This window comes from Mustelus asterias, chromosome 13 (assembly GCF_964213995.1).
Source record: "Mustelus asterias chromosome 13, sMusAst1.hap1.1, whole genome shotgun sequence".
Classification (NCBI taxonomy): Eukaryota; Metazoa; Chordata; class Chondrichthyes; order Carcharhiniformes; family Triakidae; genus Mustelus; species Mustelus asterias.
In genome coordinates, this window is record NC_135813.1 from 5813314 (window position 1) to 5829867 (window position 16554).

Here is a 16554-nt window from a genome sequence, read left to right on the forward strand (position 1 = left end):
CTGGAATGCGCTGCCTGGGAGGGTGGTGGAGACGGGTTGCCTCACATCCTTTAAAAATTATCTGGATGAGAACTTTGCACGTCATAACATTCAGGGCTGTGGACCAGGTGCTGGCTGATGGGATTCGGTGGAAGTTCAGGTGTTTCTAATGTGTCGGTGCAGACTCGATGGGCCGAAGGACCTCTTCTGCGCTGTACGATTCTATGATTCTATGACGTGGAAGCTTTGGAGAGATTGCAAAGAAGGTTCACCAGGATGTCGCCTGGTCTCGAGGGTGTTGGCTATGAGGAGAGGTTGGATAAACTAGGATTGTTTCCACTGGAAAGACGGAGGCTGAAGGGAGACCTGATAGAGGTCTACAAAATTATGAGAGGCACAGACAGGGTGGATAGTCAGAGGCTTTTTCCCAGGGTGCAAGTGCCAATTACAAGGGGGCACAGGTTCGCAGTGAGAGGGGGAAAGTTTAAGGGAGATGTGTGGGGGAGGTTTTTCACGCAGAGAGTGGTGGGTGCCTGGAACGCGCTGCCAGAGGAGGTGGTGGAAGCAGGCACATTAGCAACATTTAAGAGGCATCTGGATAGGTACATGAATAGGGAGGAAATAGAGGGATACGGACTGAGTAAGGGCAGAAGGTTTTTTATTTAGTTTAGTTCGGGCATCATGATTGGCACAGGCTTGGAGGGCCGAAGGGCCTGTTCCTGTGCTGTACTGTTCTTTGTTTTTTTGTTCTAAGTGGCGTAGTGATATTGTCACTGGACTGGTGACCCAGAGACCCAGGGGAATGCTCTGGGGACCAGGGTTCGAATCTCACAATGGCAGATGGGCGAAATTTGAATTCAATAAAAATCTGGAATCAAAAGATCATGAAACCATTGCCAATTGTCGTAAAAACCCATCTGGTTCACTAATGTCCTTTCGGGAAGGAAATCTGCCATCCTTACCCGGTCTGGCCTACATGTGACTCCAGAGCCACAGCAATGTGGTTGACTCCTAAATGTCACCTCAGGGATGGGAAACAACTGCTGGCCCAGCGACGCCCACATCCCATGAACGAATAAAGAAAGTTACATAATCCTTGCATGTGTATGGGTATAACACACGTGCGCACACATCTCACAGATACACGCAGAGAAATAAACACCCATGTATGCTCCCACACACCTCTAAACTCATTCAATACTCACATGCTATCTAACTTCATCAACCCTGATGCAACCCATTGCTTTCGGAAGAATTGTCCTCCGTTTGAGGGCGGCATAGTGGTACAGTGGTTAGCACTGCTGCCTCATAGCCCCAGGGTCCCGGGTTCAATTCTGGCCTCGGGTGACTGTATGGAGTCTGCACGTTCTCCCCGTGTCTGCGTGGGTTTCCTCCAGGTGCTCCGGTTTCCTCCCACACTCCAAAGATGTGTGGGCTAGGTTGATTGGCCAGGCTAGATTGACCCTCGTGTCAGGGGTAAATATGTGGGGGTTGCGCGAATAGGGCCTGGGTGGGTTTGGGGTCGGTGCAGACTCAATGGGCCGAATGGCCTTCTTCTGCACTGTAGGGATTCTGTGATTAATGCTTGGCCAGTGTCCACACAGACTGAAATACATGTTAATATTCAGAGTGGGTTGCTAGGTAGACAGATGAGAACTGGTTTATTGCGGCAGGGGAACTTTGCAACCACTAGATAGACACAATTGTGGAAATTCTCTTAAATCTCAGAGGGGTCGGCTTGACACCAGTAGATGGCCCCACATTAGAGAAGTTTGATATTGTCTCACACAATCCAGCAGATAGGCAACCTGAACTATGAGTGTTCTTTAGGAAGTACAAAGGTTCCACATGAGACCTAATTGAACTGAGAACAATGATGAGGGGTCCAGATACAGAGGATCGGAAGACCCTGTTCTCCTGGTCTGACACAGGCACATTTGTGAATGTACACACAGATACACGCACACACACACGCATGAATTCGCACACACAGACACGTACGTGCATGAATGTACACAGAGACACACGCACAAGCGCACATACACACACACACATACACGCACATACACACACAAGATGGGTGGACAGAGAGGGAGGGAGGGAGAGAGGGATGGACACAGAGGGGTGAATTTTCCCGTCCTGCCCACCACGGGAATCGTAGCGGGCGGGACACAGACTATGCAAAGATCCGTTGACTCCGGGTGTGATATCCCGGTCTTGGGGCGAGCGCGGCTGGAAAATCCCACCCAGAGGGGCAAACATTGTGAGAGAGAGAGAGAGCGTGTATGAGAGAGAGAAACACTTGGCCCTCCACAAAAAGGTCATTCTTTCAAGTCTTGTGAACCGAGCTGGGCGGTGGCTTTAGTCTAATGTGATAAAGAGCTTTAGGGCTATTAACTTAAATTCTCCGAAAATTGCTGACCACACAGATTTGATTAGATCACTATCCATACAGGATTCCCATGGTCCGAGCCACATTCATCCTGTCTAATCCGACGTCGTTACAGTTTTCTGTTTGACAGTCAGAGAGGGAGCAGTCGACCTGAACAACAAGGAATGAAAGGCTGGTAACAAAGGGAATTTGTCCTTGGTGTGTTTCTGAGCATCCTGTACCCTCCAGACATTGTTTAGTGAACACTAACGAAAATGAGAGAGAAAAGACCACCTTGCTACTTGCTGAGGGACATTCGTGGCTATAATGAGATGATCAGAGTGAAAGGAATTAAAGGAAGAATGTGTATAGCGATTAGATTCTGGTGAAGTGGGAGGTGGAGGGAGAGAGAGAGCTTTGGGAGGGATTTATATATTTTGCAATCAGTGCTATTTTTATTTTTATTTTATTTATTAGTGCCACAAGTAGGCTTACATTAACACTGCAATGAAGCTACTGCGTAAACCCCCTAGTCTCCACACTGTTCGGGTACACCGAGGGAGAATTTAGCACAGCCAATGCACCTAACCAGCACTACTTACGGACTGTGGGGGAAAACCGGAGCACCCGCAGGAAACCCACGCAGACACGGGGAGAACGTGCAGACTCCGCACGGACAGTGACCCAAGCTGGGAATCGAACCCGGATCCCTGGAGCTGTGAAGCAGCAGTGCTAACCACTGTGCCACCGTGCCGCCCTTAGGACAGCATCACCGCATCTTGGGACACTAGGGGGCCCTTTAGCACGGCCAATCCAGCTAACCCGCACATCTTTGGACTGTGGGAGGAAACTGGAGGACCCGGAGGAAACCCACGCAGACACGGGGAGAATGTGCAGGCACTGCACGGACAGTAATCATAGAAACTCTACAGTACAGAAAGAGGCCATTCGGCCCATCGAGTCTGCACCGACCATAATCCCACCCAGGCCCTACCACCCAGATCCCTACATATTTTATCCACTAATCCACACATCCCAGGATACTAAGGGGCAATTTTTAGCACAGCCAATCAACCTAACCCGCACATCTTTGGACTGTGAGAGGAAACCGGAGCACCCGGAGGAAACCCACGCAGACACGAGGAGAATGTGCAAACTCCACACAGACAGTGACCCGAGCCGGGGATCGAACCCAGGTCCCTGGCGCTGTGAAGCAGCAGTGCTAACCACTGTGCTACTGTGCCGCCCTACAATACTTGAAGATAGAAGAGGTGACAGATAATTTGAGGGAAAATGGTCAACTTGTGTCTTTGTATAGTGAAGCTACTGACCAGGTTTCCTAACAATGTGGGGTTTATGTAATCCAGAAAACCATTGGGTACTTACCGGTGGTCCAAGTGGTCCCGGGGGGCCAAGCTGTCCAGGAGGTCCGGGATGTCCCTGGAAGTCAAATGGAGAAAAAAAACCCAACATGACTTGGTAGCACGGGAGTAAAGTAGAGGTAAAGTCGCCATAGTCTCCGATGACCATAGACTGCTGCTGATTTAACCTGAGGGTCGTCACACCTCAGGTGAGGGGAAAGGTTGAGAGGGCGGGGCCTTCACGAATAACCCCAGCCGGTACGGGAATTGAACCCGCGTTATTGGTGTCACTTTGCATCACTAACCGGCTGTCCAGCCAACTCAGCTAAACCAACCCCGAGGAGTAGAATAGTTTTGAAAAGGGAGACACATTGCTGCAGTTTTTTACCTTGCACTCACCAGGACAAAGACAAGAATACCAAATTTCAAACAATCATAACATTTATGCTACTATAGAAAAGACGGCTGATTAGTTAGCAAATCAATTTTGATTGGTCGCGGGATTATCATGGAGTTTTGCTAGCACTCAGTTACAAAAGGGTTGCGGCAAGCCATGCATCTTTTCGAATTATCATAGAATCCCTACAGTGCAGAAGGAGGCCATTTGGCCCATCGAGTCTGCACCGACAGCGATCCCACCCAGACCCTATCCCCACTTATTTACCCTGTTAGTCCCCCAGACACTAAGGGGCAATTTAGCATGGCCAATCAACCTAACCTGCATATCTTTGGAGTGTAGGAGGAAACCGGAGCACTCGGAGGAAACCCACGCAGACACGGGGAGAACGTGCAAACTCCACACAGACAGTGACCCAAGGTTGGAATTGAACCCGAGTGAGGCAGCAGTGCTGACCACCATGCCACCGTGCCACATAATTATCCGGGAGTTTGGGAAGCCGGTAGTTGCCCTCTCCATGGTGACATCTCAGCCAATCAGTCGGCTTGTTAACCAATCAGCACCTGCTTCCCCTACGGTATGAATTGTTGTGAACGTTTGAAATTTGGCATTCTTGCCCTGGTCTGATGAGTACAAGGTGAAAAACTTCAGCAACGTGTTCCTTTTCAGCAATAAAAAAAATGAATTCAATGGGACCGTACAAAGTTGGAATAAGTTATTACATTCCTGTAAATAGAGATGGATAGAATTGGTTGATAGAGCATTGAGATGTAAGATTAGAAGAGTAAATAAAGACTGGATAATCTACTATTTGTGGTGTTAATTGAGGGATAAACATTGGGGTGGACACCAGGGGTAAACTTGCCTCGTTTTCATCAAAGTAGTGCCTTGGGAGTTTTTACGTTTCCTGAGAGGGTAAATGGGATTTCAGTTTAACATCATATCCAAAATGAACGCAGCTTGCTCTGAATTATTGATGCTTCCAGTGGCCTTTTAGATACTTAAGATAAAAGAATATTACTCTATATTTTGGCAAACCTTTGTACTTGTCAAAGGGATGGATGTGACTATTTAATAATGGAATGTTTCGCAATTCCAGGATCAGTGGCAGTATTGAGTACTCTTGTGCCAGGTACACTATAACACTCTGGCAAGTAAAATAAGGAAGCCTCATATAACTTGGAAAAGAAGAATCTAAATGGGATAGAGGAGCAAAAGGATCAGGGAGCACAAATACTCAAACACTGAAGGTTATTAGAACAACGGCAAACCAAAAACTGGGCTTTATTTCTCGTGGGAGATAGTTGTGACAGTAAGAAGTCTCACAATATCAGGTTAAAGTCCAACGGTTTATTTGGAATCACGAGCTTTCGGAGCGCTGCTCCTTCCTCAGGTGATGGAACGGTGTTGGAATACCTGTAGCCTGTTGGAAGACCTGTAACCCCCACCATACTGCCTGGGCTTGCAAAATCCTACTAACTGTCCTGGCTTGAGACAATTCACACCTCTTTAACCTGTGATTAACCCTCTCTCCACTCGCTCTGTCTATACCTGTAAAGACTTGATTATCTGTAAAGACTCGCATTCCAACAATTACCTTGCAATTGTGTCTTTGCCTATATATGCTGTGTTTGTGAGCCCAACTCTCCACTCACCTGATGAAGGAGAAGTGCTCCGAAAGCTCGTGCTACCAAGTAAACCTGTTGGACTTTAACCTGGTGTTGTGAGACTTCTTACTGTGCCCACCCCAGTCCAACGCCAGCATCTCCACATCATTGAATTGTGGAACAGAGAACCTACAGTCAACTTGTACTGAACGATGCTTAGACTACACCTGGAATATGCAAATTAAAACAGAAACTGCTGGAAAAACTCAGCAAGTCTAACAGTGTCTACAGAGATAAAAACAGTTAACGTTACGCGTCCAATGTGACTCTACTTTGGAACCTGCAGTTCTCTGTCCTGTTCCTATCGTCACGGATACCAGGGGACAGGGGGAAGTGCAAAAACAATTGATAAGGATATGAGAAGAGGATGAACAGCGTGGATCAATTTTCCTCTGGAAAAAAGAAGGATGAAGGGTGATCGAACAGAAGTTTTTAAAATTATGAATGGTTCTCACAGGCCGCGATATTACGCCCGCGTTAGCCACGAAGGCGAACAGCGATGTGGGTGCAAAATCTCCAAGAATAAGGAGATGAGAATCTTGCCGGTGAGATCTCGTTTCTCGGTCATCTCTGTACATTTTCATATATCTTAATATAATTAGCAGGCTTCTTGCCATATCGTCTGCAACCTTCGGAATTGTGATGTGGAGATGCTGGCGTTGGACTGGGGTGAACACAGTAAGAAGTCTCACAACACCAGGTTAAATTCCAACAGGTTTATTTGGTAGCACAAGCCACAAGCCTTTGGAGCGCTGCTCCTTTATCAGGTGATCACCTTCATCGCTCACCTGATGAAGGGGCAGTGCTCCGAAAGCTTGTGGCTTGTGCTACCAAATAAACCTGTTGGACTTTAACCTGGTGTTGTGAGACTTCATACTGTCCTTCGGAATTGCCCAGGACACCACATCAACTCAAGAACAGCTTCTTCCCTGCTGCCGTCAGACTTTTGAATGGACCTACCTCGCATTAAGTTGATCTTCCTCTACACCCTAGCTATGACTGTAACACTGCATTTTGCACTCTCTCCTTTCCTTCTCTATGAACGGTATGTTTTGTGTGTGTAGCGCGCAAGAAATAATACTTTTCACAGTACGTTAATATATGTGACAATAATAAATCAAATCAAAAATCGAGAGTTCTACAACTGCTTTTCACAAACGTGAAGCAGTCAAAGGGAGCCTACGGGGGTGCACAGGTAGGTATCGCTCCCAGTAAGAAGGTTCACAACACCAGGTTAAAGTCCAACAGGTTTATTTGGAATCACGAGCTTTCGGAGTGCTGCTCCTTCATCAGGTCAGACTTCTTACGATGCCCACTCCAGTCCAATGCCAGCATCGCCACATCATCGCTCCCAGGGGGAGAGGGACATGCCTGGACAATAGCCTGGCACTGCTCCCCTGGCACGATGGCACTGCCCCCCCAGCACCCTGGCACTGCCAGGGTGAGACCTCTGGCGAGCTCCGTGAGGGTGTGGGTTTTCTTTTCTATCGGAGACCGGGATGCTCTCTAGAAACAGTATCCTGATTTCGGGATTCCCAGCACTGGATTTTTCTTGCTCCCTCAAACCCCCCCCACCCCGCCGGTGTGATGCCGTGAGCCACACCCCCAGCGGTTTTTACTGAAAGTGTTTAAAAATATAGCAGGAAAAGCCGGCAGTGCAGCTGGCTAGGCGCACACGCCTCTTCTCGCCTTAGCCAACACTTTGGAAAGAGAAATGGGAATTACTGGCCAAACAGCAGCCATTGAGAAAGCGTTCCCACTTGCTGGAAAGAGCAGAACGAGAAGCTGAGCTTAATGGAACCGCGATTATCCCGGATTCCTTCACAGAGGATCCAGACACACGTTAGAAAAGGAACTTTTAATCCCATCACTCTGGAGCAGCTTTAGACACAAGCCCAAGAAGTGAGGAGGTACTTTGTACATTCACGTGCCAGCTGGCCCCAAAGTAACCTTTCGAAAAAGCAACCATCTCTTCATCTTATTTACGTTCAACCTTACAGATACTCCCAAACTGTATACGTCTACCCAAACATCCGTTTTACTTTTGCGTAACAATTATTTCCCAAATTCTGTTTGTGGGCCTTCGCTTAGATTGTGACACGGTAGCACAGTGGTTCACACTGCTGCCTCACAGCGTCAGGGACCCAGGTTCGATTCCCGGCTTGTGTCACCGTCTGTGTGGAGTTTGCACATTCTCCCCGTGTCTGCGTGGGTTTCCTCTGGGTGCTCCGGTTTCCTCCCACAGTCCAAAAGACGTGCTGGTTAAGTGGATCGGCCATGCTAAATTCTCCCTCAGTGTACCTGAACAGGCGCCGGAGTGTGGCGACTAGGGGAGTTTCACAGTAACTTCAATGCAGTGTTAACGTAAGCCTACTCGTGACACTAATAAATAAACTTAAACTTAATAGCAGGAATTTTACCAGCGTGTCCGCCTGAGGGTCGTACAGTCCCGCCCGAGGCCAACAGAGAATTCCGTTCATAGAAATCATCATCATAGAAACCCTACAGTACAGAAAGAGGCCATTCGGCCCATCGAGTCTGCACCGACCACAATCCCACCCAGGCCCTACCCCCATATCCCTACATATTTTACCCACTAGTCCCTCTAATCTACGCATTCCAAGACACTAAGGGGCAATTTTAGCATGGCCAATCAACCTAACCCGCACATCTTTGGACATCGAGGCACATCGTTCTCCTCTGTCCCCGGAATCGGGGTGGGCGTGCCGGTAAAATTCTGGCCAATATCTCCCAAGGCATCTCAAAGGATTGCTATGGAGCAAAATTAGACCTTGAGCCATGCAAGGTGATATTAGGGCAGATGATCAAATCGGTAGGTGCCTGCCCCAAGGACAGACAGTGAGGTGGAGAGTCAGACAAGCTGTAGGATGGGAATTCCAGAACCTGGGGACGAGGCAGCTGAAGACATGATGGACGATGGCGGAGCAATAGTTCGGGGGACATTCAAATTGGTCAGATTGAGATGAACACTGTGGGGCTGGAGGAGATGAGGGGAAAGGTCATGGAAGGACTTGAAGCAAGGATTAAAATGTTGAATTTAGGCATTACCACACACTACCAGAAGGACATGGAGGCTTTGGAGAGGGTACAGAAAAGGTTTACCAGGATGTTGCCTGGTATGGAGGCTATTAGCTATGAGGAGAGATCGAATAAACTGGGATTGTTCTCCCTGGAAAGACTGAGGCTGATAGAAGTTTATAAAATTATGAGGGGTATGGATAGGGTGAACAGTTGGAAGCTTTTTCCCAGGGGCAGAAATGACAATTATAAGGAGCCCAAGTTCAAGGTAAGGGGGGAAAGGGTCAGTGGAGATGTGCGGGGTAAGGTTTTTACACAGAGTGTGGTGGGGGCCTGGAATGCACTGCCAAGTGAGGTGGTTGAGGCAGTTACGTTAGCCACATTTAAGACTTATCTGGATAGACACATGAACAAGCGGGGAATAGAGGGATACAGGCAATTGGTCTAGATAGGACAACGTGGTCAGTGCAGGCTTGGAGGGCCGAAGGGCCTGTTGCTGTGCTGTACTGTTCTTTGTTCTTGTTCTATTGCTGGGCCAGGAGCCAATGTATGTCAGCAAGCACAGTGGTGATGGGTGAACAGGGGCTGCTGCAAGTAAGAATACTTACTTTTTATAACTGTCCAATCCCTACAGTGCAGAGAGAGGCCATTCGGCCCATTGAGTCTGCATCGACTCTCCGACAGAGCATCCCACCCACTCCGCCCTATTCCTATAACCAAGCGCATTTACCTTGGCTAATCCCCCCTAACCTATACATCTTGGGACACTAAGGGACATGGCCAATCCACCTAACCAGCACATCACATCCGGTTACTTCCCACAGTCCAAAGATGTACGGGTTAGGTTGATTGGCCATGCTAAATATCCCCTTAGCGTCAGCGGGATTAGCAAGGTAAATATGTGGAGTTACGGGCGTGGGGCTTGGGTGGGATTGTTGTCGGTGCAGACTTGTTGGATCAAATGGCCTCTTTCTGCACTGTAGGGATTCTATGATCCTTGGAATCATAGGATCCCTACAGTGCAGAAGGAGGCCATTTAGCCCATCGAGCCTGCACCGACAACAATCCCACCCAGGTCCTATTCCCTGTAACCCCACATATTCGTCCTGCTAATCCCCTGACACTGGGGTCAATTTAGCACGGCCAATCAACCTAACTGGAGTGTGGGAGGAAACCGGAGCACGTGGAGGAAACTCACGCAGACATGGGAAGAACGTGCAAACTCTACACAGACAGCGACCCGAGGCTGGGAATCGAACCCGGGGTCCCTGGGGCTGTGAGGTAGCAGTGCTGACCACTGTGCCACCGTGCCGCCCCTTATTAAAACTGATTGGAATGAACTAGGAGAGTAGGCTTTTATGGAAAGCCAGTTGGGACTAATTGGCTAACAGTTTAGAATTACTGGAGGATGGATATGAAACAGAGAATATTCAGCCTCTTGAATGCAGCAACTGTTACAGTGCAAATAGGGTGGGGTGTAACTGTACCGAGGCGACACTGCGTGCCAACTATGTAAGGCCCCCACAATCATAGAAACCTCTTTGCACCACAAAATAAAATTAAAGTTCACCAAAATGTGCTAAAATAGGAAGACATTCATTCTTGGCCAGGTTGGAAGGACTGACTAAACAAAACAAGGATTATCTATTTTGCTCAGGAAAATTGGAGTGTTTGATGACATTAAGCGAGTGATGGTGTAGGTTTTGGCATTTTTAGTTGGAAATCGTTCTTTCTGCACAAGCGTCCATTCATTTGATTTTCTTTTACAGAACAGAAATTTCAATCTCCAATTTGTGGGAAATATGAAATGGCGTCCTTGTGAAATGAGTTTACCTCTGATACTTACGGTTGGCCCATTAGCGTGGCCTTTGCTTGGCTGACATCTCCTGGCTACTTCCTGCGAGAAGGGGAAGGTGTTTCCAAACTGTCCTTTCTGCCTTTTTAAACTTGTCCAAGTTCTCCTGGACTCAGATGTGGCCAAACCACACCCCCCCCCCCAGCAACCAACCAACCCTCCCCACCCCCCTCACTCCCCCCCGCCTCCCCCCCGCCTCCCGCACCCCTCCTACTCTCTGTCACTGGCAAGTGAAGACTGAAGGATCTATGTTCCATCTCTTTTTCCGCACTGGCCATGAAAACTCACAAAACACACAGAATCTGTGTTGTGGCCCCGCGCTCCAGGATGTCTTCACTCCCCCAGCAATTATCAACATATTGGAAAGATATCAGGTAAAATAGGCCCGACTGTTCCAAAAATAGTCACCCGGTCTTCAAACTCTTTCTTCTGCCTTTCTGGGTGGGCCAGTTAAACTTGTACTCGCCACTGCCAGCGAGGAACTGAAAGGTTTACTGACACTTGATTCTGAAGCTGCTTTCAGACAGGCAAGGCCCCTGTTGGCCGTCTCCGTGTGGTTTAGTGTCGGCTTGGCAGCACTGAACGCGCAGGGAAAAGACTTGAATTAAAACAGGAATCCACACCCGGGGATCCACAGAGCCGGCCGATCGGTGGAAATAATCTATCACAAAAGCCTGATGCGCTCACCACATGCTGTCATCGACTCACCCGCGCGTGAATCTAATGACTGACTTCACTCCAAGACTCTGCGAGGCCGCACGGGTTTTATAACCATATCTCCTCTCAGCTACAGGAGGCAAGAACAGTCAGGTCAGCCAATCTTTGACCCAATTCCATCCCCAGAGCAGCACTGAAATGAGACGCTTGAACGCAGCCTCGGGGAGAAATGCGGAGAATAAAATTGGAAATGAAATTCTCGTCTCCCTCAGCGCCACAGCGTAGAGCCCCTTCTTCAGGAAGGGAAAGGAAAGGATGGGCGGCATGGTAGCACAGTGGTTAGCACTGCTGCTTCACAGCTCCAGGGTCCCGGGTTCGATTCCCGGCTCGGGTCACTGTCTGTGTGGAGTTTGCACATTCTCCTCGTGTCTGCGTGGGTTTCCTCCGGGTGCTCCGGTTTCCTCCCACAGTCCAAAGATGTGCGGGTTAGGTTGATTGGCCAGGTTAAAAATTGCCCCTTAGAGTCCTGAGATGCGTAGGTTAGTGGGATTAGCGGGTAAATATGTGGGGGTAGGGCCTGGGTGGGATTGTGGTCGGTGCAGACTCGATGGGCCGAATGGCCTCCTTCTGCACTGTAGGGTTTCTATGATTCTATGATTCTATGAAGAAGAAGGGACGTAAGGCTCCGAAAGCTTGTGTGGCTTTTGCCACCAAATAAACCTGTTGGACTTTATCCTGGTGTTGTTAAACTTCTTACTGTGTTTACCTCCTTTGTAGCCAGTGACGATACAAAGATTTCTCTCAAGGCCCCAGCAATTTCCTCCCTTGCTTCTCTCAATATTTTGGAGTACATCCCATCGGGCCCTGGGGACTTGTCTACCATAACGTTTCTCAAGAACCCCAATTTTTGATCTCAACATGACTCAAACTATCTGCACACCCTTACCCAGATTCATCATCCACCCAGTCCTTCTCTTTGGTGAATACTGACTGATTTAATACCTCGCCCATTTCCTCTGGCTCCATGCATAGATTCTCTCCCCTGTCCTTGAGTGGGCCAACCCTCTCCCTGGCTACCCTCTTGCTCTTTATAAAAAGCCTTGGGATTTTCCTTAAACCTGCTGGCCAATGATTTTTCATGACCCCTTTTCGCCCTCCTTACTCCTTGTTTAAGTTTCTTCCTACTTTCCTTGTATTCCACACTTTTTTCATGTGTTCCCAGCCTCCTGGCTTTGACAAATGCTTCCTTTTTCTCCGTGACTCGGCTCACAATATCTCTCGTTATCCAAGGTTCCCAAAACTTACCATACTTATCCTTCATCCTTACAGGAATGTGTCGGTCCTGAATCCCTATCAACTTGCATTTGAAAGCCCCCCACATGCCAGATGTTGATTTGCCCTCAAACATCTGTCCCCAATCTGCATTCTTCAGTTCCTGCCTAATATTGTTATAATCAGCCTTCCCCCGGTTTAGCACCTTAACTTGAGGACTACACTTTTCCTTATCCATCAGTACCTTAACCTGCACATCTTTGGACAAGGGGTAATTTAGCATGGCCAATCCACCTAGCCTACACATCTTTGGGACATTAGGGGGCAATTTACCACGGCTAATCCACTTCATCTGCACATCTTTGGAGTGTGGGAGGAAAACCGGAGCATTCGAAGGAAACCCACGCAGACACAGGGAGAATGTGCAGACTCCACACAGACAGTGACCCGAGGCTGGAATCGAACCCGGGTCCCTGGTGCTGTGAGGCAGCAGTGCTAATCGCTGTGCCACCGACAAATGGTGGAACAAGCCCGAAGGGCTGAATGGCCTCTTCCTGTTCCTAATTTTTACGATCTTAACTGGAGTGAATCTGGACCAATGGGACCGTGATGAAATGTATATCCCAAATTATTCAAATGCAAAACAAAGTGCACCAAATGACTGCTTCCTGTAGAAATTACTTTGCTAACTGTAGCCATTACAAATAGTTACATTGCAGCCTATAATTATTTCAGCAAACGGCACAAGCCTCAGTGTAAATATTAACCATTGAGAATTTACTCTGGTAAACATCGAGACCACAGAAATGTTACCAACCGGTCGGATCATTTGCAAAAAATCAAAACAGTTAGCGGATTGGGTAGAATGTTCGCTTTGTGAATGGGGAACAGGAACCAGGTCTGTTTCTCGGTTCTAAACCCACCCCCGGGAGCAGGGGGTTCTGGGGGGTGGGAGGGGCTACTCACTCCTGAAATTTTAAGCGTCTTGAGCGATACTGTTTGTCAGCTTTCTGGGACACATTTACGTTTTAACACTTTTTTGTGTTGCCCAGAAAGTTACAGATTTGTGTGAGCTAACATCGAACCCGACATTGCAGAAGGAGGCCATTCAGCCCATCGAGTCTGCGCCGACCACAATCCCACCCAGGCCCTATCCCCATAACCCCATGCATTTACCCTAGCTAGTCCCCCTGACACTAAGGGGCAATTTAGCACGGCCAATCCACCTAACCCGCACATCTTTGGACTGTGGGAGGAAACCGGAGCACCCGGAGGAAACCCACGCAGACACGGGGAGAACGTGCAGACTCCACACAGACAGTGACCCAAGCCGGGAATCGAACCTGGCGCTGTGAGGCAGCAGTGCCTGTGAGGCAGCACTGTGCCGCCCAAATGCTTTTGACATATTTCCGAGAGATGTTAGTTTGTTTTGTATCTTCACGCTCTTTTCCCTTGGAGAGTACGTGCAGGCTGGCTTCCAACTCCTGACTTGGCCATCAGGTCCTGGGGTTGCGTTCTGCCAAAGCCCCATCAGCAGGATCAGTGGCAGGTGGGGTAGAATTCGGCAGGAGGCCCCAAACTTGGGTGGCACACATTTACAGCGGGGTCTTCCGCAGGTGTGGAGGCATTGAGAGTCCCATTGAAGGCTGGCATGGAAACTGCTTTGAATCTCGCAATGAAGGCCCAACCTGTATCTTATCCTACGCTCAATCCTCCATTATGCTAGCACGGGCGTCACGGTGGCACAGTGGTTAGCACAGCTGCCTCACAGCGACAGGGACCCAGGTTCGATTCTCGGCTTGGGTCACTGTCTGTGCGGAGTCTTTACGTTCTCCCCGTGTTAATAGGATGGGAATGGAAGGATACGGACTCCCTAAGTGCGTGCGGTTTTAGTTTACGCAGGATTCATGATCGGCGCAGGCTTGGAGGGCTGAAGGGCCTGTTCCTGTGCTTTACTGTTCTTTGTTCTTTGCGCGGGTTTCCTCCGGGTGCTCCGGTTTCACCCACAGTCCAAAAATGTGCAGGTTGGATAGATTGGCCATGCTAAATTGACCCTAGTGTCCTAAGATGTATAGGTTAGCTGGATTGGCCATGCTAAATTGACCCTTAGTGTCCAAAGATGTGCGGGTTAGGTTGATTGACCATGCTGAATTGCCCTTTATTGTCAGGGGGATTAGCTAAGGTAAATGTGTGGTGATGGGGATAGGGCCTGGGTGGGGTTGTTGTCGGTACAGACTCGATGGGCCGAATGGCCTCCTCTGCACTGTAGGGATTCTATGAATAATTTCTATTCGTTACTATTCTAGGAATACTCACTGGTCTGGACCAATGTTGCGAGCACAATTTGGGTCTTGCTTGAAGCTGCCTTCTAAGTTCTGGATGGAGATCGCCCAGCAACCGATAGCTTGCTATCTGGTAGCTTGAGAAGCAGCTATCGGAGCGATATTCCAGCTCCAGCGTCTTTGAGAAGCTCCATCATCTTTCTTCCAATGGTGGGTCAGTGATGACGGGCGCCTTTGCGATGTGGCACCAGGTACGATGAGGGGTTGCGCGCCATCTAGCCCACCCTGCCACGGAGGATGGCGGAAAACCCCGGATGTATAATGCAGTAGGCCGGGGATGGAAGATAGGGTGTGGTATCCCAGTGGGAAATGTTCCCTGTCCGCCCCCCCCGCCACGGGACTTAGTCCCGGATGGGAGAATTCCGCCCCGGAGTGGAACTTCAACCGGAGCTTCCTGGCTCAAAACCGGGAATGTGACTAAACTGAGCCAACAGACCTGCTCCAGCGATGGAATAAATGTAAACATTTGCAGTATTAATAATTTCAACAGAATATTCTAGAACGAGGAACAGCACAACAGAGCTTTGTAGGAAGCCCTTTCCGTCTGTTTGTTTTTGCGTCCCAGTGGTTGGCACTCCCAAAATGTGTCAGGAAGTCTCAAAAAAGTGTTCAGACTGTAAATGCTTACGGCTATCAGCTTCAAGCTCGAAGGTGTAGATAATGGGAGGGGGTTAGTGTCCAGGGCTGGACTCAAATTTAGTCAATCTAAATACAGGGGAGCTACAGGGTGGCACGGTGGTTAGCACTGCTGCCTCACAGCGCCAGGGACCCGGGTTCGATTCCCGGCTTGGGTCACTGTCCGTGCGGAGTTTGCCCCATTCTCCCCCCCGTGTCTGCGTGCGTTTCCTCCGGGTGCTCCGGTTTCCTCCCACAGTCCAAAGATTGTGGTTGATTGGCTATGCTAAATTGCCCCTTAGTGTCAGGGGACTAGCAGGATAACTATGTGGGGTTACAGGGATAGGGTCTGGGTGGGATTGTGGTCGGTGCAGACTCGATGGACCGAAAGTCACTGTAGAGGTTCTATGATTTTCCATTTTGTTTCTGCTTCTGACGTTAACTGGTGGTGCGGGAACGGAAAAACCTGCAACGCCAGCCCTTGAGTTTCTGTCCATTAATATTAGAGAACAGAAGATCATTGTTCACAGTGTGAAACTTCGGATCTGTGTACCGGGAGTGTTGAATTCTTCCATTACCTCGGTGGCAAACAGCTCAACTCCAATGGGATTTGCTGGTATGTGAGATTTGCAATGACGATTGACCATTTTAATGCTGGGAAAATGTGGACCGTTTGAAAACTATATTTAAAAAGAAAACTAAGTAAGAAATGCCATCATATTTTCAGGAGACCTGTTCACAGAATGGAATCCTGACAGTGTAGAAGGAGATGATCTTTCTCTACACCCTAGCTATGACTGTAACACTACATTCTGCACTCTCTTCTTTCCTTCTCTATGAACGGTATGCTTTGTCTGTATAGCGCGCAAGAAACAATACTTTTCACTGTATGTTAATACATGTGACAATAATAAATCAAATCAAATTTGGTGCATCAAGTCTGCACCAACAACCGCGAGTTTCCTCCGGGTGCTCCAGTTTCCTCCCACAGTCCAAAGA

The 16554-nt window shown here is 48.6% G+C and overlaps 1 protein-coding gene across 1 annotated transcript in view; it reads right to left on the reverse strand.

Annotated features, from left to right (window-relative positions):
- Positions 1-16554, reverse strand: part of col27a1b (collagen, type XXVII, alpha 1b) — a 610967-nt gene that overhangs the window by 221997 nt on the left and 372416 nt on the right. Inside the window, exon 32 of the mRNA XM_078227545.1 lies at positions 3737-3790. Coding sequence (XP_078083671.1) covers positions 3737-3790 — 54 coding nt within the window. The remainder of the gene's footprint in view (positions 1-3736; positions 3791-16554) is intronic.